Source organism: Myotis brandtii, unplaced genomic scaffold (genome assembly GCF_000412655.1).
Source record: "Myotis brandtii unplaced genomic scaffold, ASM41265v1 scaffold111, whole genome shotgun sequence".
Taxonomy (NCBI): domain Eukaryota; kingdom Metazoa; phylum Chordata; class Mammalia; order Chiroptera; family Vespertilionidae; genus Myotis; species Myotis brandtii.
In genome coordinates, this window is record NW_005353789.1 from 850,640 (window position 1) to 874,995 (window position 24,356).

General features: G+C 39.3%; 1 protein-coding gene and 1 pseudogene across 6 annotated transcripts in view; one reads left to right on the forward strand and one right to left on the reverse strand.

Moving 5' to 3' along the window:
- The window catches only part of LIN54 (lin-54 DREAM MuvB core complex component), a 64,032-nt gene that overhangs the window by 32,655 nt on the left and 7,021 nt on the right, over positions 1 to 24,356 (forward strand). For all 6 annotated transcript variants that reach the window (XM_005857385.2, XM_005857387.2, XM_014544585.1 and 3 more), the window contains exons 5-11: positions 9,659 to 9,875; positions 14,443 to 14,507; positions 15,304 to 15,501; positions 17,869 to 17,960; positions 19,289 to 19,360; positions 20,451 to 20,553; positions 20,711 to 20,848. In XM_005857385.2, the coding sequence (XP_005857447.1) occupies positions 9,659 to 9,875; positions 14,443 to 14,507; positions 15,304 to 15,501; positions 17,869 to 17,960; positions 19,289 to 19,360; positions 20,451 to 20,553; positions 20,711 to 20,848 (885 nt within the window). The remainder of the gene's footprint in view (positions 1 to 9,658; positions 9,876 to 14,442; positions 14,508 to 15,303; positions 15,502 to 17,868; positions 17,961 to 19,288; positions 19,361 to 20,450; positions 20,554 to 20,710; positions 20,849 to 24,356) is intronic.
- Positions 14,536 to 15,191, reverse strand: LOC102250766 (annotated as a pseudogene).

Below are 24,356 nucleotides of genomic sequence, written 5' to 3' on the forward strand. Positions count from 1 at the left end.
AAATAAATAAATAAATAAATTTGTATTGTTCTGATTAAGTGTATACAATAGTTATATTAACTCAATCAGTATGAAATTATTTAACACTTAGAGCTGTACATAATGGTAATAGGAAATGTTTTTAAAATTTCAGTTTGTATATCATTATGATAAAAGAATTTAAAGCATAAAATGTTAAACTACATCTGTAATACTATCAACAATAAAGATAAATTTAAAAAATGAATAAAATTTCTAATAAAAAAATGTTAAACTAAAATATACAAGTTCACAGAGGAAAGGGAATAATATATACTCCCGAATAGTAAAGAATGGTTTATTGTATTTTAATAATACTGCTGAGTATCAAGTCACTGTGTTGATTTGATTCCATAAAATATATTACAAAAAGTGATAGGACAGCTCTGGCTAATGTGGTTCAGTGGTTTGGGTGTCATCCCATGCACTGAAAGGTTGCCAGTTCAATTCCTTGTCAGGGCATATGCCCGGGTTGTGGGCTTGATCCCAGGTGGGGGGCATGCAGGAGGCAGCCTATCAATATTTCACTCTCACATCGATGTTTCTCTTTCCCTCTCCCTTCCTCTCTGAAATCAATAAAAAAAAATTTTTTTTAAAGTGATATGACAGTTTTATTTTAAAATGCCAATATTTATAATAGGCTAGAAGTTACAATACACTGAATGATGTTATTAATCTCCCTGAAGGTTATGTCCATTCCAGCCAACTGGAAGGGAAAAGACATGGAAAAGCACATGTGGGAGGTTTGTATTTATTTACTTATTAAAAATTATTTTTATTGATTTCAGAGAGGAAGGGAGAGGGAGAGAGAGAAACATCAATGAAGAGAGAGAATCATTGACCGGCTGCCTCCTGCACGCCCCCTACTGGGCATCAAGCCCTCAACCGGGCATGTGCCCTAGACTGGAATCAAACCTGGATCCTTCAGTCCACAGGCCGACTCTCTATCCACTGAGCCAAACTAGTCAGGGCCCTGTAGGAGGTTTTTAGGGGCCAGACCTGAAAGTGTGCATATTACATCCATTCACTTCACTTCACTTTTAGCTAGTGAAGTGAGACTTACCTTACTGCAAAGGAGGCTAGGAAATATAATCTGGCTATATGTCTGGGAGCAGAAAAGAATATCAGCAATAATCAGTCCATATCATATTCTTATATAGCATTATAATGCTACTAGATGCCCGATGCACGAAGATTCGTGCAAGAATAGGCCTTCCTTCCCCTGGTTGGCGGCACCGCCTTTGCTTCGGCTCAGAGCCACCTTTGCTTCGGCTTGGAGCCGCCTTTCCGCCTTCGCATTGCCCAGAGGCCTGGAGCAGCCAGGGCGGGGCAGAAAACCTGCGTCATCGCCATGGTGACAACGCAAGCGTCCCAGCCCAGCAGATGCCATCTTTATCGTGTCAATTTGCATATTCCCTCCTTATTGGCTGTGGGTGCTGCCATATTTGTCATGAAGTGATGGTCAATTTGCATATTCTATCTTTATTAGATAGGATATTAACACAGGTAATTGGCATTAGTTAGGCAAGAACCTGGGAGCCTGAGCAATAATGGTTTCCTATAATAAAGAGATACTCTTCTATTCTGTGTTTGTCAATGGCCATCAATATTTACTGAGGTCTGTGTGTGCCCTGTGCTGAGGCTGTGGGAACTATTGAAGAGCTTACAATGGTTGGGCAGACAAAATTGAATGTAGTAAGCCAATAATGAATAATGAAATGGGTGCTAAATTGTGTGGTATAGACTAGGTGATATGAAACTAAAGAGAAAGAGATAAATCCTGGTATCCCTTCATTCACCAATCACCAAATCCTTATTGAATGCCTACTATGTGTTGGAGTTGTGCTCTTTGGGGAAACTGTAGAGAGCAAAAATAGGCAAGTGGAACCTAAAATCTATGGAGGTGTGACAAATGAATCAAATAATTATACAAACATGTAAAATTGCTAAAGCAAGAAAAGACATATGATAGCACAAGGTCCTATTATAAGGGGATTCAACCACAGTTGGAATGAGTTGAGCAAGCATCCCTGAGCTAAGGTTTTGTGTAGATTTGAATTAGAGTGGATGTCAGCCACAAGAGTAAAGGACTAGCAGTGAAATAGGTAAGATGTACACATGGAACAGTAAAACAGCCTCTCTGATTAGAATTAATAATGCTTTGGAGGGAGTGGAGAGCATATACAGAGAGAGATTATGAGAATTTTTAAAAATATATATTTTACTGATTTTTTACAGAGAAGAAGGGAGAGGGAGAGAGTTAGAAACATCGATGAGAGAGAAACATCGATCACCTGCCTCCTGCACACCCCATACTGGGGATATGCCCATAACCCAGGCATGTGCCCTTGACCGGAATGGAACCTGGGACCCTTCAGTCCACAGGCCGATGCTGATCCACTGAGCCAAACCAGTTAGGGCAGATTATGAGAATTAAAAAAAAAAATGTTTTTATAGGCTTTAGAGAGGAAAGGAGAGGGAGAGAGAGAGAGAGAAATATCAATGATGAGAGAGAATCATTGATCGGCTGCCTCCTGCACACCCCCTACTGGGGATTGAGCCCACAACCCAGGCATGTGCCCTGACCAGGATTTCAACCTGTGACCTCTTGGTGCACGGGGTGATGCTGATACGGGAAAATTGGACTAGAACGAGTGGTGTTCCTCTGGGCAGGATGGTTCCCAGGCTCTTTTCCTGTGGATTCGAAGAATGAAACCACGGACGAAAGATGGTATAGTAAAAGGTGTAAATTTATTGAGAAACAAGCACAGACTCCCACATGGGGAGGGGGAAAGAGTCCTCTGTTTTTGTTAATCCTCACTGAAGGATATTTTGCCATTGATTTTTAGAGAGCATGGAAGGTAGGGGGAGACAGAGAGGCAGAGAGAAACATCGATGTGAGAGAGAGACATTGATTGGCTATCTCCCGCGACTGGGGCCAGTGATCAAGTCTGCAACTGAGATATGAGGTATGTGCCCTTGACCAGAATCAAACCTGCAATTCTTTGGTCCGTGGGTCAATGCTCTATCCACTGAGACAAACTGGCAAGGACCATCTTTTTTTTCTATACTATGTTTTAATTTGGGATTTAGATAAATTTGTGAATGATTGATATTTCTTAGTTTTGTTGTTTTCCTATTTTTCTTTTCCCAACCCTTTTTTTAAACAAAGTTGGGCCCAGCTGGCATGGCTCAGTGGTTAAGCATCAACCTATGAACCTGGAGGTCACAGTTTGATTCCCAGTCAGGGCACAAGCCCGGGTTGCAGGCTCAATCCCCAGTGGGGGGGCATGCAAAAGGCAGCCAGTTAATGATTCTCTCGCATCATTGATGTGTCTCTCTCTCTCTTTCTCTCCCTTCTTCTCTGAAATCAATAAAAATATATTTAAAAAAAAAAGAAAAAGAAAAGTTGGGTTGTTTATATCCTGTAGTTTTTCATAGTCTGGGTTTTGCTGGTTGCATTCCTGTGGTGCCATTTAGTTTCTAGAAATTCGGGAATGGAACCCAGACGGCTCCTGTATCTTTAGACTTTACTGTGATTTTTGCAGATAATTTCTATGGCTTTTCTTTTTATTCTCTTAACAGTAAAATTTCTGAGAGCAGAAATTTTAATTTTAATAATGTTTGACTTTTCAGTGTTTTTCTTTCATAGTTTGTGCTTTTGGTATTCTATCTAAAAAATCATCACCAAACTCAAGGAAACCTAAATTTTCTCGTTATCTTGTAGGAGTTTTAAGTCTATGATGCTGATAAGACCTGTGTTGAAATTCAGTTCTTTGCATGTGGATGTCCTGTTTTTCCAGCACCACTTGTTGCAAAAACTATCCTTCTCCATTGAATTGCCTTTGCTCCTCTGACAGATATCAGTTGACTATATTTGTGTGGGTCTATTTCTGTGTTCTCCTGTTTAATCAGCCATTTTTTAGTCACTGCCAATTTAACTGATTAAAAGATCTCACTAGATTTATATTTCAAAAAGTTACTCATATCTTTGTGTCTTTTGGATTCCTCTTCTGTGAACTCTGATATTCATTAAGTGGTTTGTCCTTTTTTCCTTGTGAACTACAAAAAAGTCCACAGCATATTAAGGTAACTAATCATTTCTTATTAATGTGGTTATAAACATTTTCCCCAGTTAACTTTGTCTTTTTTTTTCCTTGCAGAAATTTTGTGCACATAAAATTACTCAAAATATTGCATAGTATCTTTATGTATGAATTTTGAATTTTGAATTTTTGAGCGATGCTTATTCAAGTTTTTTTACTCCAGTATATTTTTTTAAAGTATTCATCCAAAATCATTATTTGGTGCCCTGGCCGGGTTGCTCAGTTGGTTAGAGTGTCATCCCTTGCTCTGAGAAGTCACCAGTTCTATTCCCAGTTATGTGGGTTGCAGGCTCAGTCCCCAGTAGGATGTGCAGAAGGCAGCCAATCGATGTTTATTTCTCCCTTTCCCTTTCTCTCTCTCTAAAAAAAATCAATAAAAACATTTTTAAAATAAGAGAAAATGTATCAGTTTTAAAAATAAATAAAAATTAAAAATGTTTTTTTAATGTTATGTATACTTCTATTCAGTTTACTAACTGATTAAAAAATACTTTCATGTTTCTTAGAGGCAGATGTGTAACCTTAGTTGTTAACAATTCTTGGTGCTATTAACTTTCATAATAATGATACAAATAGCAGCTCACATTAATTGAGCATTGTATAGGTGATGAGTTCTTATTTGTAGCTTATATAATTTAATTTATTTAACTATTACAACAATCCTTTGAAAAAGTACCATTTTCATATTTTCAGATGAGAAAACTTAGATACAGAAAAGTTTAGTTAGTTGCACAAGGTTACACAACTAGGAAATGAAACCTAGATTGAAAACCAGGAACTCTGGATTTTCTGTTTTGGCTTTACAGAACTAGCTTGCAGACTCATTCCACCAAGAACAACTAAAAATCAAAATAAAATATATTTTAAAAAATCTGTTTGGCATTTGAGACTTACCAAGGGAGCCAGGAAATCAGAAGCCACCATCCTGAAGTAAAGGGAAGCAAGCCTAGGGAAGTCCGCCCTAGGCGTGCCCTGACCAGACAATGAACATGCGACCTCTCAATGCATGGGACAGCAGTCAGCTACTGAGCCACAGGCATACCAGGCAACCAGACCAAATTATTCAAAACCAAGAGATCTATGTGATAGAATTATCAGACTCACACTTTATTTTTATTTTATTTTATTTATTTATTTTTAATATATTTTATTGCTTTTTTACAGAGAGGAAGAGAGAGAGATAGAGAGCCAGAAACATCGATCAGCTGCCTCCTGCACATCTCCCACTGGGGATGTGCCCGAAACCCAGGTACATGCCCTTGACCAGAATCGAACCTGGGACCCTTCAGTCCGCAGGCCGACGCTCTATCCACTGAGCCAAACCGGTTTCGTCCAGACTCACACTTTAAAAATAACTGAGATTAATATATTCAGAAATTTTTTAACAAGATGAAAAACTTCAGCAGAGAATTAGAAACTATGAAAAGGAATCATGAATATTTTTATGAGAATGAGAATATTTTCAAATTTAAAATTTTCATTCTTAATGGAGATTTAAGAATTTAGTAGATGAATTTATCAGCAAATTAGATAGATACAAATTAGATTTTTTTTGAGAGAGTAAGTGGAGAGAATTTCTCTTCAGCCGACCTATACTTAAGGAAAGGACAGAAAGGGTAAATTTGTGGGGTATATATAAATGTCTTGTGGAATTTCAGTTATATGTAGAATTAAAATACTTAACAGCACAAAGATGGGGCAAGAGTAAATGGTGTTAGTGTTATACGTTCTTTCATTGTCTGGACAATGTGTAAAGTACTAACTAAATTCCTACAGGGTAATCTCTAGAACAGGGGTCCTCAAACTTTTTAAACAGGGGGCCAGTTCACTGTCCCTCAGACTGTTGGAGGGCCGGACTATAGTTAAAAAAAAACAACACTATGAACAAATTCCTATGCACACTGCACATATCTTATTTTGAAGTAAAAAAACAAAACGGGAACAAATACTATATTTGTATTTGCATGTGGCCCGCGGGCCGTAGTTTGAGGACCCCTGCTCTAGAATAATTACTAAGAGAATAGTGACATAATGTATAAATAACAAGTTAATACAGTGGAGAAATTAAGTGATCAAATATTTAACCAAAAGAAGGCAAGAAAGAGAAAAAGGAACAGAAGAGAATATGTGGTTCAAATAGGAAGAAGTACAGTGGTAGATTTAAGTTCAAATATTTAATTAACTATGTTATATGTAAACAGATAGATGCTCGTTAAAAATATAGAAAAATCTGATTATTTTGAATACCCAATTATTTAAAAAAAGACCCAATTGCCCTGGCCGGTTTGGCTCAGTGGATAGAGTGTCGGCCTATGAACTGAAGGGTCCCAGGCTCGATTCTGGTCAGGGGCTCATGCCCGGGTTGTGGGCTCGATCCCCAGTTGGGGTACTTGCAGGAGGCAGCCAGTCCATGATTCTCTCTCATCATGGATGTTTCTCTCTCTCTCCCCCTCTTCCTTCCTCTTTGAAATCAATAAAAATATATATATTTTTAAAAAGACCCAATTATATACAGCTTATAAGAGTTGTAGCTTGAAATTTAGGATTTAGAAAAGTTGAAAGTAAAGAGTCGGAAAAAGGACTGTGCAAACTTAACTAAACCCTGTACTTGTGCCATGCTATGTCTAGCTCCTAAAGTTGTTGCTAGATATAAATTAGATAATCTTACTTACAGTTTTTTAATTTTTAAATATATTTTGATATCAGAGGGGAAGGGAGAGGGAGAGAGAGATAGAAACATCAGTGATGAGAGAGAATCATTGATTGGCTGGCTTCTGCATGCCCTATTCTAGGGATCGAGCCCAAACCTGGGCATGTGCCCTGACCGGGAATCAAATCGTGACCTTCTGGTTCACAGGTCAATGCTCAACCACTGAGCCACACCGGCCAGGCTACAGTTTTTTTAAAAGTACTGTCTTGTGTACATATGACATTACCAATACACTGAACTGTTAAGTTTGAGGCACCTTGTTGCTTAAGGTAGTATTCCCCACCCACCCCCATTTTGAGCTGATAGAGTAGTGGTTCTCAACCTTCTGGCCCTTTAAATACAGTTCCTCATGTTGTGACCCAACCATAAAATTATTTTCGTTGCTACTTCATAACTGTAATGTTGCTACTGTTATGAATCTTAATGTAAATATCTGATATGCAGGATGGTCTTTGGCAACCCCTGTGAAAGGGTCGTTCGACTGCCAAAGAGGTCGCGACCCACAGGTTGAGAACCACTGCGATAGAGCAAGGATAGAGTATGTCTTACACCATTGTACATATTTGTCTTATAGGTTGCTTGATTTTTTTTTTTAAATATTTTATTGATTTCTCACAGAGAGGAAGAGAGAGGGATAGAGAGTTAGAAACATTGATGAGAGAGAAACATCGATCAGCTGCCTCCTGCACACTCCCCACTGGGTATGTGCCTGTAACCAAGGTACATGCCCTTGACTGGAATCGAACTCAGGACCCTTGAGTCCGCAGGCTGACACTCTATCCATTGAACCAAACCAGTTAGGGCTAGGTTGCTTGATTTTTTAGTAGCTCCCATATGTACACATTTTATCCCTTAAGCTTCATATTTTCATTTAACTTACTGACTGCTATGGCTATTATCTCTTACTAGAAGCCCGGTGCATGAAATTCATACACAGGGTGGGGGGGAGTCCTCTCAGCCCAGCCTGCACCCTCTCCAATCCAGGACCCCTTGGTGGATGTCCGACTGCCGGTTTAGGCCCGTTCCTGGGGATAGGGCCTAAACCGGCAGTCGGACATCCTTATTGTGATTACTGAGTGAGGTAATATATCAAAACTAGAGGCTTGGTGCACAAAATTCCTGCATGGGTGGGGGGGTCCTCTCAGCCCAGCCTGCACCCTCTCCAATCCGGGACCCCTTGGGGGATGTCCGACGGCTGGTTTAGGCCCGATCCCAGACATCCCTCTCACAATCCTGAACCACAGGCTCCTAATTGCTCACCTGCCTGCCTGCCTGATCGCCCTTAACTGCCCCCCCTGCTGGCCTGGTCACCCCTAACTGCCCCCCTCTTCTAGCCTGGTTGCCCCTAACTGCTCCCCTTGCCAGCCTGGTCGCCCCATGCAGACTGCTGTTCAGTCATTTGATCGTCCCTCACTAACCCCCCTGCTGGCCTGGCCCTAGGCAGCCATCTTTGTGAGGGTGTGAGGGTTAATTTGCATATTACCTCTTTGTTATATAGGATCTTTATTTTAAATCTGCTTTGTGGTATCTCTGCCTAATGATAACATGTGAATTATTTGATGCTGAAATAATCTCCTTTGACTGTCACCTATAGAGTTTCCAAACTAAATGACATTCTCCTTTTTTAATTTCCTGGGCTTTTAAAGAAATGTTTAAATTCTTCAGAATTATTTTTTATAAATTATTCATATAATGAATATAGGTCTCCATCATGTTAATTACCCTTTAGCATGAGGGATTTTTGAAGAATAGGTAGGGATGTAATTCCTTATAAAATAATTCTACAGAAGTAGTTGGAGAATCTTGTCAGGACCTTTGCTTTGTATGACAGTCCGTTATACATTGATTAAACAACATTGATTGGAGAAAAAAGACGTTAGTTTTCTTCTGCCTCTGATGTTTCGCTTAGCTTTTTAGGAAGTCACATTACTTTTTGTCAGACTGAAGGAGAAAATTAAAAATGATTATATTGACTCAGATCTGAATCACCCAAAATTAGTTTCCCTAGACAAAGTTGGTGTAATTCTGGACTAAATTTGGTGTCCTACCCATATGTTAGTGGGTACATTTGTATCTGTGGTGTTCTAAGCCTTTCAGAAATGACTATACTTAAAAATGACTTTTCTTTTGGGTTTCTTTTTCTTTTAGAACATGGGAAAATGAAATTTGTCATAGTTAATTTGGTGGGTAGTGACAAAACCAAATATCTTTATCCTTTTTTCTCTGTGTTGATTATGAAGCTTAATTCTTGGAGTTGTTTTTTTTTTTTAATTTATTTCTTTATTGATTTCAGAGAGGAAGGGAAAGGGAGAGAGAGATAGAAACATCAATGATGAGAGAGAATCATTGATTGGCTGCCTCCTGCACACCCCCTACTGGGGATCAAGCCCGCAACCCAGGCATGTGCCCTTGGCCGGAACCGAACCTGGGACCCTTCAGTCCTCAGGCTGACGCTCTATCCACTGAGCCAAGCCAGTCAGGGCAATTCTTGGAGTTTTAAAATAATCTTTTTCTTATACATTTTACCTGATATGAACAAAATTGTTTAAGTTTTTGTAATTTAAGTATTAACTTTTTATAGCAAGTCATCTGACCTGGATTGTCAAGGAAGGTAACTATTAGAGATGGAAGACAAAACTCATTAATTGTGGTTTTACTCCTGTATTCATTGCTATTCTTTTCATTTCTCTTTGAACAGGTTGTCCTTTGAACAGTGTTTGATGAACTACAGGAACAAGCTTTAACTTGAGTGATTGTCTTAAATTAAAAGGTATAGGAAAGTTAAATACCAGATTAATGATAGCCATGTTGTATTGTTTAATAGGCAGTGAAATCAGCTGTGCAGACCATCACTGTTGGAGGCGTGAGCACATCACAGTTTAAGACAATTATTCCTCTGGCAACTGCTCCAAATGTCCAGCAGATCCAAGTGCCTGGAAGCAAGTTTCATTATGTCCGACTTGTTACTGCCACAACAGCCAGTAGCTCAACCCAGCCAGTTAGTCAGAATCCCAGTACAAACACTCAGCCTCTTCAGCAAGGTTAGTAATTATTTTTTAAAATAGTAATTAATGCTTTGAACATTATTAAAAAACATCAGTCCTTTTCTTGCTGATCTGATTAATTATGGCATTTCAGCTAACAGTTTGAATTAGGAAGCAGTGAAATAGAATCAGTTGTATATGACTATAGTATTTCATTCTGCTAGAAGTTGGTGCACAGTGTGCTATGCTGCCAGATAATCATAATTATTTGCAGTTGGCCATTTTATTGTTAGTTTAAAAGCCTACCACTTACGCCAGTGACATAAATTTAGATGGAACCAAATTATTTATCTTATTTTCTAAATTATGAAGATGTTTGATACATTTTGGGTCAGTTGAAATAATCAGTAGGCAAGGTATAAATGATAAGTAAAAATTTATGTCACTTTCATTCTTATTTTGAATCTGTAATTGCTAATAAAAAGTCATTAAAATATGCTTTTATTTTGCTCAGCTGTATTTTTTCCTGGAGGGTATTTCTGTTTACTAGTATAGTCCTTCCATTTTCTGTTTATGTTTAATCTTTTCTGCCACCTGAAGTACAGACCCACGCACATAACCTTTCTTCATATTTACTTAAAAATTGAATGGTGTGAAAGGATTAGGACAGTTTATAGCTCAATATGTCTTTCCAAGGGCTTGATTTCCTATGAGTGATTTATTTATGCAAAAGAGAATTGGGCTCAACTTGTACATTTTCCCACCAAAGTCATACAAAAACCAGTATTCAAAGGCTGCATACTGTTAATTGCTGGCTGGATGGTAGGCAGCACTGTAGAAAGACGAGAAGAGTGCTTATTTAACCTTTTTAGAATATAATGTCCTACCATCTTGGTGAAGGAGGAAATCAGTTTAAGAAATTAAAGTCTTAAGAACTTGCAGGTATGGTTTCTGAAGTTTGGAAGGGGCTTTTCTAAAAGGATTGTTCAGAATTCCTGTTAAAAACAAAAAGATTATGTCAGCTTCTATGAAAACTGCAATAGTAGTGAAATGAGACTGCTGTAAAGATAAAGAGAAGGAGAGATAGGGACTGCTCACTTAGGTATAGAACATTAATATGACGCCCCCCCCCCCTTCCCTAGGTAATTTAGAAGTGTTGTTTTCTTCATTCCCCAGCTTTCAGTTAAGATGCAGAATGCAGATGCCAAGCTAATGGAAACCTAGAGTTCCCAAAGTTTCAAGCTCTGTGTGTGCTCAAGCACAGGGACAGCTATCCTTCCTTTATTCTCCAAATAAGAATCATCAGAGTTTGAGGACAAGCCACACACCTCTTCCCCATTATTTCACAGACCACTAGGAACTTCTTGCATTTGTTTATTTGTTTATTTATTTTTTTTTATTTCAGAGAGGAAAGGAGAGGGGGAGAGAGATAGAAACATCAATGATGAGAGAGAATCATTGATCGGCTGCCTCCTGCATGCCCCCTACTGGGGATCGAACCCGCAACCCAGGCATGTGCCCTTGACCGGAATCGAACCTGGGACCCTTCAGTCCGCAGGCCAACGCTCTATCCACTGAGCCAAACGAGCTAGGGTTCTTGTGTTCTTTTAGTTGTTGGATTCACTTCAGAATTGCTGCTCTGTGTGCAAGTGGTATAGGGAGCCCACTCTTCGGTGTCTCAAGCATGAATTCAGGCTTTTAATTCCTTATAGTATTGCTGAGACCAGTCAACAATGGTTATTAAAATTTTACTAAAAGATAAAGTAACTGAGGAGAATCAAACAACAGGAAACTTTCAAATCAGGTATCAGATGTCACTGCTCCTATAATTCATGGTCGTACACTCTTTGTATAGCATCTTTATTGAGATACTAGAGACCCGATGCACGAAATTCTGCCTTCCCCCGGCTGCTGGAACCACCTTTCTCTGGCTGCCAGCACCGGCTTTCCTCTGGCACCCGGGACCTGGGCTTCCCTCTGGCCGCCAGCAGGCACCCGGAACCCAGGCTTCCCTCGCAGCCCCAGCTTCATCCGGAAGGTCATCTGGTCTAATTAGCATATTATGCTTTTATTATTATAGATAATTCATATCTACTTTAAAATTCATCCTTGCTAAGCATACCACCTAGTGGCTTTTTGTATGTTTAGAGATATGCAGTCATCATCACTAACTACATTTTCTGGAGGTTGTCCTCCTTCCCCCTTCTCCCTGGTTTGTCACCTTGCTGCAGGGGCCTGCTCCCTTTTAGGTGAGAGTTCTCTAATGTTCTTCCAGGACTCTCAACTTTTCCTCTTCAGCCATCAATCCTCCCAGCCTTTCTATCAAAGGAAGTCTTTTTTCTTTCTCTTTTTCTTTTACAGTTCAGAGCAGTTTAGATCCCATTATCTCAACCTCCCTTTCAGACCAGGCTCGATCATTTGCATAAGTAAAAACCTAAGGGCTGTTCTTTCTAAATCCCTTTTTTAGACTATGTATGGAAGTGGTGATAGTAGCACACATTGTATTTCTTTCAGTCCAAACATAATAGGTGTAGTGCCAGTCCTTAATTTTATCATAGCATTTCTCTATGTCAGGTTTCATTTTCCCTTTAAATCAGCTCATCCTTGTATTTTTAGTTTTAATAGCTGTCATTTTCCCAGTCACTTGAAAGCTTAGCAATGACTTTTCTTCCCTTATACCTGCAATTCTGCTATCCAAATGGTGGATAATTCATGCTCCTTTCACCTCTATCATGTCTCTACAGCTGTTCTCTTCTTTCCATTCCCAGCACTGTCACCCCAGATCAGACCCTCATTTGTTGCATCCTTTTTAACTTTTCTTGTTTCTTGCAACTCCATTCTGTTTTACACATTTACACTTTCAAATACAGGTGTGTTTGTTTTTTTTGGTTTGTTTGTTTTTTGTGTGTGTTTTTTCCTATTCCAAATAGTATTTCTGGAGTACTTCTGAATTGTTAGAAACTTCTCATTGCCTACTGAATTAAAAATAGACTTCTACCTTAACATTCAAGGTCTTCAAAACGGCTGCAATCTGATTTTTGCTTGTGCTTACCTATTTTAACCCTCGGTTCCAACCAAACTGGTCTGTTCACCAACATTTTTGTGAAATGCTTTGCAGCTTCCCGGCATCGAGCCTCCACATCTCATGCTTCTGCCCCTGCATGGAATGTCCTCCTCCGGGCTGTGTGCCCTCTCTGCAACCTGTCCACTGGTCAGGACCTGTCTCAGGACAGTGTCCTCAGTGCATTCTTTCCATACTCCCATCCTCTGCCAATCACATGTATGTTCTTTCTCATTTGAATTCCCACAGCACTTTTTTTTAACGGGATTTATTTGATTTGGTACTGTCTAATCTGCTCTACTTAATGTAATCTCTTTCAGTAGGTGTCTTGTACTTTAGTTTTCCTGGGATGCTGTCCACAATGCCATTTATATAGTAGCAATGTTTGTAGTAATAACAACAACAATAATAACGGCATCTAACATTTATTAAGCACTTAACTATTTGTTGGGCACTTTTAAAATAAATTTTTATGAGTTAACATATTTAATCCTTATACCTAAATTTTAAAGGAGTTACTATCTCCATATTGCAGATGGAGATGCAGACAAAGAGAGTTTAAGTAGTTGGAAAGAAGCAGAATTGGGATTAGAATCTCCAGGGTCAGATGACTTATGAGCCCACACATATTCTTTTTTTAAAACCAATTTTTAAAAAATATATTTTTTATTCCAGAGAGGAAGGGAGAGGGAGAGAGAGATAGAAACATCAGTGATGGGAGAGAATCATGGATTGGCTGCCTCCTGCACGCTCCCTACTGGGGATTGAGCCCACAACCCGGGCTTGTGCCCTTGACTGGAATCAAACACGGGACCCTTCAGTCCGCAGGCCAGATGCTCTATCCACTAAGCCAAACGGGCTAGGTTGCCCACACATATTCTTAACCTTCATGCTATACTACCTTCTAGTACAGGGGTGGGCAAACTTTTTGACTCGAGGGCCACAATGGGTTCTTAAACCTGGACCGGAGGGCCGGAACAAAAGCATGGATGGAGTGTTTGTGTGAACTAATATAAATTCAAAGTAAACATCATTACATAAAAGGGTACGGTCTTTTTTTTTTTTTTAGTTTTATTCATTTCAAACGCCGCCCGCGGGCCGTAGTTTGCCCATGGCTGTTCTAGTAGGTACTTTGTAAATAATGACTTATACAAGGATGATGTTTTCTTTGGTTTAAATACAAACATAGCAATTAGAAATAGTACAGAATAGCATTGTTACCCAAGCTCCTGAATGGCAGGTTTTTAAATTTATGCAACGTTTCATCTGACTGTATTTAGTAGTGAATGTATAAATCATCTGCATACACATTGAAGTATTTTTAGAAGAATGTTTTAAATGAGAAACATTCCCTCATAAAGTGACTATAGCTACCTGGCAGATGGGTTAAGGAATTTTGATAAAAGTTTCTTGGTAGATGGTTTAGGATTGCTCCAAATAAGAAACAGGTTGGAATTCTTTAAGCTCTTTCATGAGGCTATCTTGAGAGAGCTAAGAACCTTAAGTGTTTTAAATATTATTGTATGGAAGTAAATTGTACCTTTTCCCCCCTTTTTAAAAAAGCAAAGCCCGTGGTTAGCACCACTCCAGTGCGGATGTCAGTTCCACTTACACAGACTGTCAAACAAGTGAGTATCACATAACTTCTTTTCTCAGTATCTCCCAAACAGACAATTTACTTTTAAAATAAAAAGTTAAGATATTTTTAAAAAATTAAGCTTTGGCCAGTTTTATTAAAGAAAAATGCCTGATTTACTTTTCACCAGTCTGTTCTGGCATGCTTCTAATGATAGCAGAATCACCTGGAGCAGTGATAGCCGTGTGCATAACCTTCACATGCTGTGCCCAGTGCGGTGTCATTGCCACTGTAGTGATGGACACTAGGCTTGGCCAACATGGCGTAGCGCTCTATTTCAGACTTCCTAAGACTGGACAGTTGCTGGCGAGGGTGACCAGTTTCACTTTGCCTTGTCTGATCGTTTTTAGAGGCTACTTGTACTCCAGCACGTACTTCCCAGTTTTCATAGCAAGTTATAGCCTAGAATTGATTGACTCCAGCCACTTTAAAAAATATATACATATATATATTTTATTGATTTCAAAGAGGAAGGGAGAGGGAGAACGAGACAGAAACCAATGATGAGAAAGAATCATTGATTGGCTGCCTCCTGCATGCCCCCCACCGGGGATTGAGCCCGCTATCTGGGCATGTGCTCTGACCAGGAATCAAACCTTAACCTCCTGGTTCATAGGTCGACAATCATCAAGTCACACTGGCCGGGCAGCTTTTTAATCTTCTTTGCAGCCACCATCTTCCTGCCTTACCCATGGGTGAAAGTTAAGATTTAAGTATAAGAGATGTATACTGAATTGGAAAATTATAAAATTTATTTTTTGTAATTATTTGATCTTTCCTTTTTTTAGGTTGTTCCAAAACCAATTAATCCAACTTCACAGATCGTTACTACTAGCCAGCCACAGCAACGGCTCATCATGCCTGCCACCCCACTGCCACAGATCCAGCCAAACCTCACTAACCTGCCGCCAGGCACGGTGCTGGCACCGGCTCCAGGGACAGGGAATGTGGGTTACGCAGTGCTTCCAGCTCAGTATGTTACTCAGGTATGAGGCAAAAATGAAGTCATTGCATTTCCAAAAGGATATTAGGTCTAAGATGGATAGCATTGTCACATTCTGAAAATGACTCAAACCATCTAACTCAGTATTAAGATGGCTCTTTCCAGAATTTTGAAATGTTGATGAAAACTTCTGAGTTTATTTTTGTGTATTCTTAACATTGAGAAATATAAAGCACAAGTCAAATATTTAAGTTAGACAATTTGGAGCTGAAAGCAGGTTGATGAGAGGGCAAGACCATCTATGATAATAAAAGCATAATATGCTAATTAGACCAGACAGCCGAACAACCTTCCGGACGTCCTTCCGGACAAAGCCACAGCGGCGGGGGCTGAGGTAGAGTGGTTAGGGGGATCAGTCAGGCAGGCGAGTGGTTAGGGGCAATCAGGCAGGCAGGCAGAGTTGTTAGGGCTAATCAGGCAGGCAGGTGAGTGGTTAGGGGCAATCAGGCAGGCAGGCAGAGTGTTTAGGGAAGATCAGGCAGGCAAGCGAGCAGTTAGGGGTGATCAGGCAAGCAGGAAGAGTGGTTAGGGGCGATCAGGCAGGCAAGCAGTTAGAAGCCAGTGGTCCCGGATTGCGAGAGGGATGTCCAAGGGGTCCTGGATTGTAAGAGGTTGCAGGCCGGGCTGTGGGCCCCCCCCCTCTCCTATGCACGAATTTCGTGCACCGGGGCCTCTAGTATAGATATAAGAGAAAATAAGATGAAGTTAAAATTATCAGAGTCCAAATGAATTCAGAAAGGACTGTGACCCTAATAAAGCTCTTCTTCATCTATGAATATAAAGCCACTGACTTGTTCTTGGAAAATAGACTGTTAGATGGATTTCCAGGTGACATGTCTTTAGTGATCTGTCCAGACTCATTTTGTCCATCTTTATTATTTTTTTTAAATTGATTTTTTACAGAGAGGAAGGGAGAGGGATAGAGAGTTAGAAACATCGATGAGAGAGAAACATCCGTCAGCTGCCTCCTGCATACCTCCTACTGGGGATGTGCCCGCAACCAAGGTATATGCCCTTGACCGGAATCGAACCTAGGACCCTTCAGTCCTCAGGCCGATGCTCTATCCACTGAGCCAAACCAGTTAGGGCCATTTTGTCCATCTTTAGATCAAAGCCACAGATTATCCAGTTGGCTGGCTTGGATTAAGAGTGCTGCTTCTAGGAAGCAGAAGTTTTCTTTTTCATATCAGAGTCAAGCAAATTTGCCCGGACAGTGTTGTTCAGTGGTTGAGCATTGACCCATGAACCAAGAGGTCACTGGTTCCATTCCTGGTCAGGACACATGCCTGGGTTTTGGGCTTGATCCCCAGGAGGGGCTGTGCAGGAGGCAGCCAGTCGATGTTTCTCTCTTGTCAAAGTCTCTCTCTATTCCTCTCCCTTTCTCTCTAAAATCAATAAAAACACTTTTAGAAAGTTAAGAGTCAAGCAAATTAGTACCATGTTCTAAACTATTGAGTTGTTGATTTATTCAGCTTGTAAGAGGAGAAACAAAAACCTATCTTACTTTAATGAAATGTACTTTGGAGTATGGTGTGTGGCTACTAATTTTTAAATACCATTAATGTTCAGTATTTTTATCATTAGCATCTCTTTTATGTTTAGAAATCCAGTGTAAAATAGAAACTTAATTATTGTGCATGTAACTTCTCATTTTCTATAACTTACAATGTGATGAATGATCAATATAGTAAATTTTATTTACATTGCATTTTTTTAGCCAATACAAGAGATTACAGTACTTTTAGGGAATTTTCTAATTCTAATAAGATACTCCTCTATGAAAAAATTTATTATACAGGCAGTCCTTGGGTTACATCGGACTCAATGTATGTCGTTTCGTGGTTATATTGCCATCTCCCATTTACAGTATTTATTAAAAAAAAAATTCTGTCATTTTGACGTATGTACATATGTGCTTTATGTTTTTTATTATTTATTTACCACAAGTAAAGGTCAGGAATTGTTATCTTTCTTTCAAATTTTTTTTACTGTTTCACTTCATTACTGCTGTGTATGTGCTCCATGTGAGTGACGTAGGTGATAATGTAGGTGGGTTCCGACTTACAGCGAAAATCTCGTTTTGTTGCGCCATAGAAATGGATCTCCAACGTAACCCGAGGACCTACTGTATTTGTACCATGTTGTACTTTAAAATGTTTACATTGTTTTTACCTCTAATATTAGTTTGGATCTTTAGAAAAGCTGCCTTGAGGTAGTATGTTTGCATGAGATTTTTCATTTTATTTTTTCTGTTTTAGTAAATGAATTTGTGCTTCTCACTGATAACTATATCTGCGAATATTGTCCATTTTTGTAAATATGGTCTAAAATTATCTTTCTTTACATGTAGCTACAGCAGTCTTCATATGTGTCTATAGCAAGCAGCTCTAACTTTACTGGTACATCAGGTGTCCAGACCCAGGCAAGGCTTCCATTCAATGGGTGAGTATTTGGAAAATATGTAAGTTAAATTGTTGGATCAGGTTAAATGCAGCATCAAATATATATATTTCAAAATACATTTATTTGATTTTTCCCCCCTTAAAGCTATGCGAGATAGTCAAAAGAACTCCCAAATATCTTATTTGAGGGCCATCCCTTGAGAGGCCTGTTCTAGTTTTGTCATATCCAACACTGTATCAGTGCCAACCCAGGGCTCCCCACCCTTCCCCCAGAGGCCCTCCATCTCCTCCATCATTCCCACACATTGTCTTGCCACCAAGTGTGAATAATGATATTTCTGAAAACCTGGAGAATTCCTTCTCCTCCCCTACAAACCAAGCTTTCTGCTCAGGATGAGTTTCCAGCTGAGTCTGGAGGCTGCTGGAGTTTTCCCAGGCCTGGTGTCGGGGAGTGAAGGGGGGTTCTTGGAGATATGTGGGTGGACTTTTTAAATTTTAAGAGTCATGTATTTATTTTCATGTGTTAAATATATTAGTAGCTCATCCAAAATATAAAAGAGAAGCCCCAACTTTCTTTTTCTTGGATATATTAATTTTTCCACATGCTTTATTCTCTCTCTGTCTCCCCTCTTCTCTCCTTTTCCCACCCTGAATATATTTTTTAAAGGATATTGGTTTTTAAATTGTTTTGTTGGGTCCTTGCTTTTTTTGTTTTGTGTGTGTGTGTGTGGTTTTTTTAATCTGTTTTTTAATCTGTTGTTTGTTGCCTTTGCAGTGTTGGATGGAACTAGTCTTACCTCTCCCCTCCAAAATTCCAGCTCCCTGAACTCTTTTCTACTCACTATCTTTTATAATTAAGTCTGAAAAGTTTTGGGGAGATTTAATCTTTAGTTCTCTGAAGGAAGAGTATTTTTTGTGGAATGTTCTGTAGAAGTTATTGATAATGTTCTTTTTTTTTTAAGGATTTTGTATTGACTTTGAGAGAGAGAGGAAAGGAGAGAGAGAGAGAAACATTGATTTGAGAGTGCTCACCCCGCACTGGGGATCGAGCCTGCAACTTGGGCATGTGCCCTGACCAGGAATCAAACTGGCAACCTTTTGGTGCACAGGGATGATGTCCAACCAACTGAGCCACACTGGCCAGGGCCGATAATGTGCCCCCCCCTCATATCTTGACTCTCTGCCTATGTTTTCATGTTACAACTTGCTTTTGAACTTAATGTAAATGGAACAACATGGCAAACTTATTAGAGATTTATACATCTGTTAAAGCTTTGTCTTAGGAGGAATTTACAGGTCCGGGACTTTATTAATTTTGAATACTTTTAACTGATTAAAATATGTATCTTTTTGTGTGTGTCTGTATAGTATAATCCCATCAGAGTCTGCCAGTCGGCCCAGAAAGCCCTGTAATTGTACAAAATCGCTGTGTTTGAAATTGTAAGTCTTTTTGCTACTGTTTCCTCATTTGATATACCCAAAAATGCTTTTAAAAATAAATATAGTTAACTAAAATTTCTTTATAGACCAATTCTGTAAGTCTAAGTAATTTAAAGAAACATACAAGTGTGAATGTTTGAGAGTATGATAGTGTGAAAATACTGTTTCATTCATTCAGAAAAAAATAATTGTAGGGTCTTTACCATAGATGAGACACAGGAGTAGGAGTTAGGGACACAGCAGCAGGAGACAGACGTAGTCTCTGTCCTCATTAATAATAAATTTGATCTTATTTATGACCTTTATCGTTTGGTCTCTTTGAATGAGGTGATACTCTGAGTAGTCTTAAAATTATTGGATGATTAATTTGCTTATTAGTACTGAAGTAAGAGATTTGACATGAAACAATTAAATGAAAAGCATTGGTCATGTGGGAGTTTAGAATCCAAAGAAGCATGGCAGTAGTTCAAGCGAGCAGGTTCCACTAACAGAATATAACCCATATTTCTCCTTTATCGTGATTTTGAAATAATTTACCTTGGGGGCACACAGAATCGTGTAGCTTTAGTGTTGACAGCTGTTACTACTGGAACTAAGTTTCTAAAGTAAAATTCTAGGAGCCAGTGACTTTAATTTTGAGCTTTATCATGTAGCTGACAATACAGTGGGGCCTTGACTTACGAGTGTCCCGACTAACGAGTTTTTCGAGATATGAGCCATCTCTCGGTTGATTTTTTGCTTTGAGTTGCGAGCTAAAATTCGGGTTATGAGCCAGCTTCAGATACCCCACCGCTAGTTGGCACAGCGAACGTCACAGTGAACGCCACAACATCAGCCCAGCATCACGTGTCTCACTCGTTCACTTTTTGATTTGACATACGAGTAATTTGAGTTACGAGCTCAGTCACGGAACGAATTAAACTCGTATGTCAAGGCCCCACTGTATATGTTAACTCTAACTGGGTAGCACTGAGTACATTTCTAAAATGTTTTATCACGTGTATAATGCTATTAAATCAGATAATTTATAGTTTTGTTTATTTTAAAAATGACTTTTTTAATATAACTTACACCAACTTTTATATTCCAGATATTGTGATTGCTTTGCAAATGGTGAATTTTGCAACAACTGCAATTGTACTAATTGTTATAATAATTTGGAACATGAAAATGAAAGGCAAAAAGCAATAAAGGTGATTATTTTTTATTTCATTTAACTGACGAAAATTTTAGTTTTCACCTGTTTTATGTGGAACTCTTTGTTTTACAAGGAAAATTAATTCCCCTTTGCAGTATTTAAATTTAATTTCCTTTGATTTAATATCACTTGTATGTGCTCTGTTTTGATAGGCATGCCTTGACAGAAATCCAGAAGCTTTTAAGCCTAAAATAGGAAAAGGAAAGGAGGGAGAATCAGATCGACGTCACAGCAAAGGATGTAATTGCAAACGCTCAGGATGTCTTAAAAACTACTGTGAATGCTATGAGGTGAGATGCTGGCTGGGGAAAGTAATGTAGCCATCTTTTGAAAATCATGTTAGAAAGAGCATACTATAAAATTTCACTTGAAAATTGGGAGATTGCTTTGCTATTGGAGTATGAAGATACGCATAGTTAGCCCAAGGGCCCTCATTTGAGGAAAACCTTCTGGCCTCCCAAGCAAGGCTCAGAGAGCAATACAGGCCTACCTCGTTTTATTGCGCCTAGTTTTACTGTGCTTCACAGATGTTGAGGTTTTTGGGTTGTTTTTTTTAACAAATTAAAGGCAAAACCCTCCACAGTAAAAAGATTACAACTCGCTTGCAGTGGTCTAGAACCAAACCTGCAATATCTCTGAGGTATGCCTGTGCTTTAGTTTTGTCATTACAGTTTGGGATCTCATTAGCTGCTTTACCAGTTCATAACTTCTTGATCATTATACATGGATGTATGCAAATCAGATTTTCAATAAAAATAATAACGTCAGAGTGGATAGGAAACTCTATAGTGGTTCTCAACTGAAGGTCAGTACTACCCAGTCTGTCCCCCATGGGCTTTTTGGAATATATATAGATGCAAAATAGCCTGCATTTCAGGGTATAGTCCTGAGAATAAAGATTTATATTGCCAATAGTGCACTGTTGAAGAACACTGCTCTGTGGAAAAATAAATTATGTTAAGAAGTTTGCTTTGTTAACATAAAAACAGGAAAGGAGAAATGTAAAATATTGCTGGAAAAAGTTATTGGTCATTGTGAGGTGATTGCATCTGTTTTTACTCTTTGTCACCCCACTCAACTGGCTGTTTTTATTTATGCATCAGGAATCTTTTTTTTTTTTAAATCCTCACCCTAGGATATATTTTTATTGACTTTTAGAGAGAGAGGAAGGGAGGAAGGGAAAGGGAGAGGTGGGGGAGGGGAAACATCCATCGGTTACCTATCATTTGTTCCCGGATGGGATGGAGTCACCACCTTTTGGTGCATGGGAAGACACTCCAACCAAATAGCCACCTGGCCAGGACCCAGGCATCTTTTCTGAAGAACGTAATTGAAACTCCTTTGACAGATGCCATGTAAATCATCCTCTTGTTTCAGAGAAAGTACTATATAGTTTATTATTTTTCTATTCAAAGGTTAAATACAAGAATCTAGTCATGCCAAGATTAGTTCCTCCCTCCCACCCTCTTTCCCTCCCTCCCTTCCCTTTTTCTTCCTTTGTTAGAAACATCAATGTGAAATAGAAACATTAATTGGTGGCCTCCTGTTTGTGCCCCGACTGGGGATTGAACCAGCAGCCTAGGTATATGTCCTGCCCAAGAATCGATCCTGTAAACTTTTGGTGACTTGGACGATGCTCCAACCAACCCAGCCATCTGGCCAGGGCTGTAATTGGTTTCTTGGTGCACCTGAAACTCTTTAATGAGATTCTTTGGAGTTGAGTCATTCCTATAGTTGGCTCTTCTCATCTGATATATTTTTATTCTTTCAGATTTCACTTTATTTTTAGTTTTGGCAGAAGGCCTAGCCTTGCACTTGGTCAGGTAATACCACCAAGGATTGCACTCTCCCCTAGTAAGGTTTGCTCTGCTGCAGGAGTATGCAAGATTTGTGTACTGCCCTGGACAGTGTGGCTCAGTTGGTTGAGCATTGTCCCATGCAACCAAAGGTCACTGGTTTGACTCCTGATCAGGGCACATGCCTGGGTTGCAGGCTTGATGTCCAGTAGGGGGCATGCAGGAGACAGCCGATTGATGATTCTCTCTCATCATTGATGGTTTTCTCTATCTCCCACCTTCCTCTTTCTCTAAAAATCAATTTTAAAAACATATTTTTTAAAAAAGGTTTGTATACTGAATTCCTCATTTATGTATTGCATAGGTCAAAAGCACCACTCGGGGAAATATAGGAAAGTAAATTTTGTTAGTCCTAAAGCCAGTATGAGTGAAAATTGCATATAATCAAGATTATTTTTTAAAGTCTCTTAAAATCTGAGTCCAACAAGCCAGTTTTTCATTTGGTGTTCGAAGAGATTAACTCTTTTTTTATTTTATTTTATGTTTGTATTGATATTAGAGAGAGGAAGAGAGAGGGAGAGAGAAATAGAAACATCAATGATGAGAGAGAATCATTGGTCAGCTGCCTCCTACTGGGGATCAAGTCCATAATCCAGGCATGTGTACTGACTGGGAATCAAACCGTGCCCTCCTGGTTCATGGGTCAAAGTTCAGCCACTGAGCCACACTGGCTGGGCTTGACTCTATTATTTGTTGTTGTTTGAACACCTGATCAAATAGGTGGCTTCTGCTAGTAAATCATATCATATAAAAATTATCATGAATATGTTAAATTGTAAGCCATAAAACCAAGTCCACAAAAAGAGAGAAAATGGAAATTGATGTAAAGCTAGGTCAGAAAGGCAAAGAAACCCTTTCGTTGGTGTGTCAGTGAATAATCATGCTATTCAGACAGATATGAACTAATCATTTAATTGAATTGTTTAGCAAATCTGTGAATCAGTCATCTTTTGTGTTGGAGTGATGGTCAATTTGCATATTACCCTTCATTATATAGGATATTAAAAGTGATAGACATATACATCTTTTACATAGGAGGATACAGGATAGTTAATAGTCAGCAGTTAACACAATAAAAGTAACAATGAGAGGATTTGTAGACTCTGGTGCATAGATTGTGCTCTGAAGGTCCGGAACAAAAGGCAAGTTACCCTGATTTTCCAAAGGTATGTTGTCATAGATGCAAAAAACAGTAGACAAGCCCTAGCCAGCTTGGCTCAGTGGATAGAGAGTCAGCCTATGGACTGAAGGGTCCCAGGTTCAATTCCGGCCAAGGACACATGCCTGGGTTGTGGGCTCAATCCCCAGTAGAGGGTGTGCAGGAGGCAGCCGATCAATGATTCTTTCTCATCATTGATGTTTCTATCTCTCTTCCCTTCCTCTTTGAAATCAATAAAGAAATATATTTTTAAAAAAACAGTAGACAAGCTAAGTTGAGGTAAAGATTGACTTTTGTCAGGCAAGATTCTAGTCTAGGACATGACTATCTGCCATATAAACTGCTTTTTGTTAAAAAGTTTTCATTTCAGCCTGACCAGTGTGGCTCAGTGGTTGAATTTTGACCTGTGAACCAGGAGGTCATACTTCGATTCCCCGTCAGGGCACATGCCTGGGTTGTGGGCTCCATCCCCAGGGAGAGCATGCAGGAGACAGCCAATCGTCAGTGATTCTCATCATTGATGTTTCTCTCTCTTCCTCTTCCTTCCTCTCTGAAATCAATAAAAATATATATACAGTGGGGCCTTGACTTACGAGTGTCCCGACTAACGAGTTTTTCGAGATAAAGCCGTCTCTCGGCCGATTTTTTGCTTTGAGTTGCTTTGAGTTGCGAGCTAAAATTCGGGTTACGAGCCAGCTTCAGATACCCAACCGCTAGTTGGCGCAGCAAACGTCACAGTGAACGCCACAACATCAGCCCAGCATCACGTGTCTCACTCGTTCA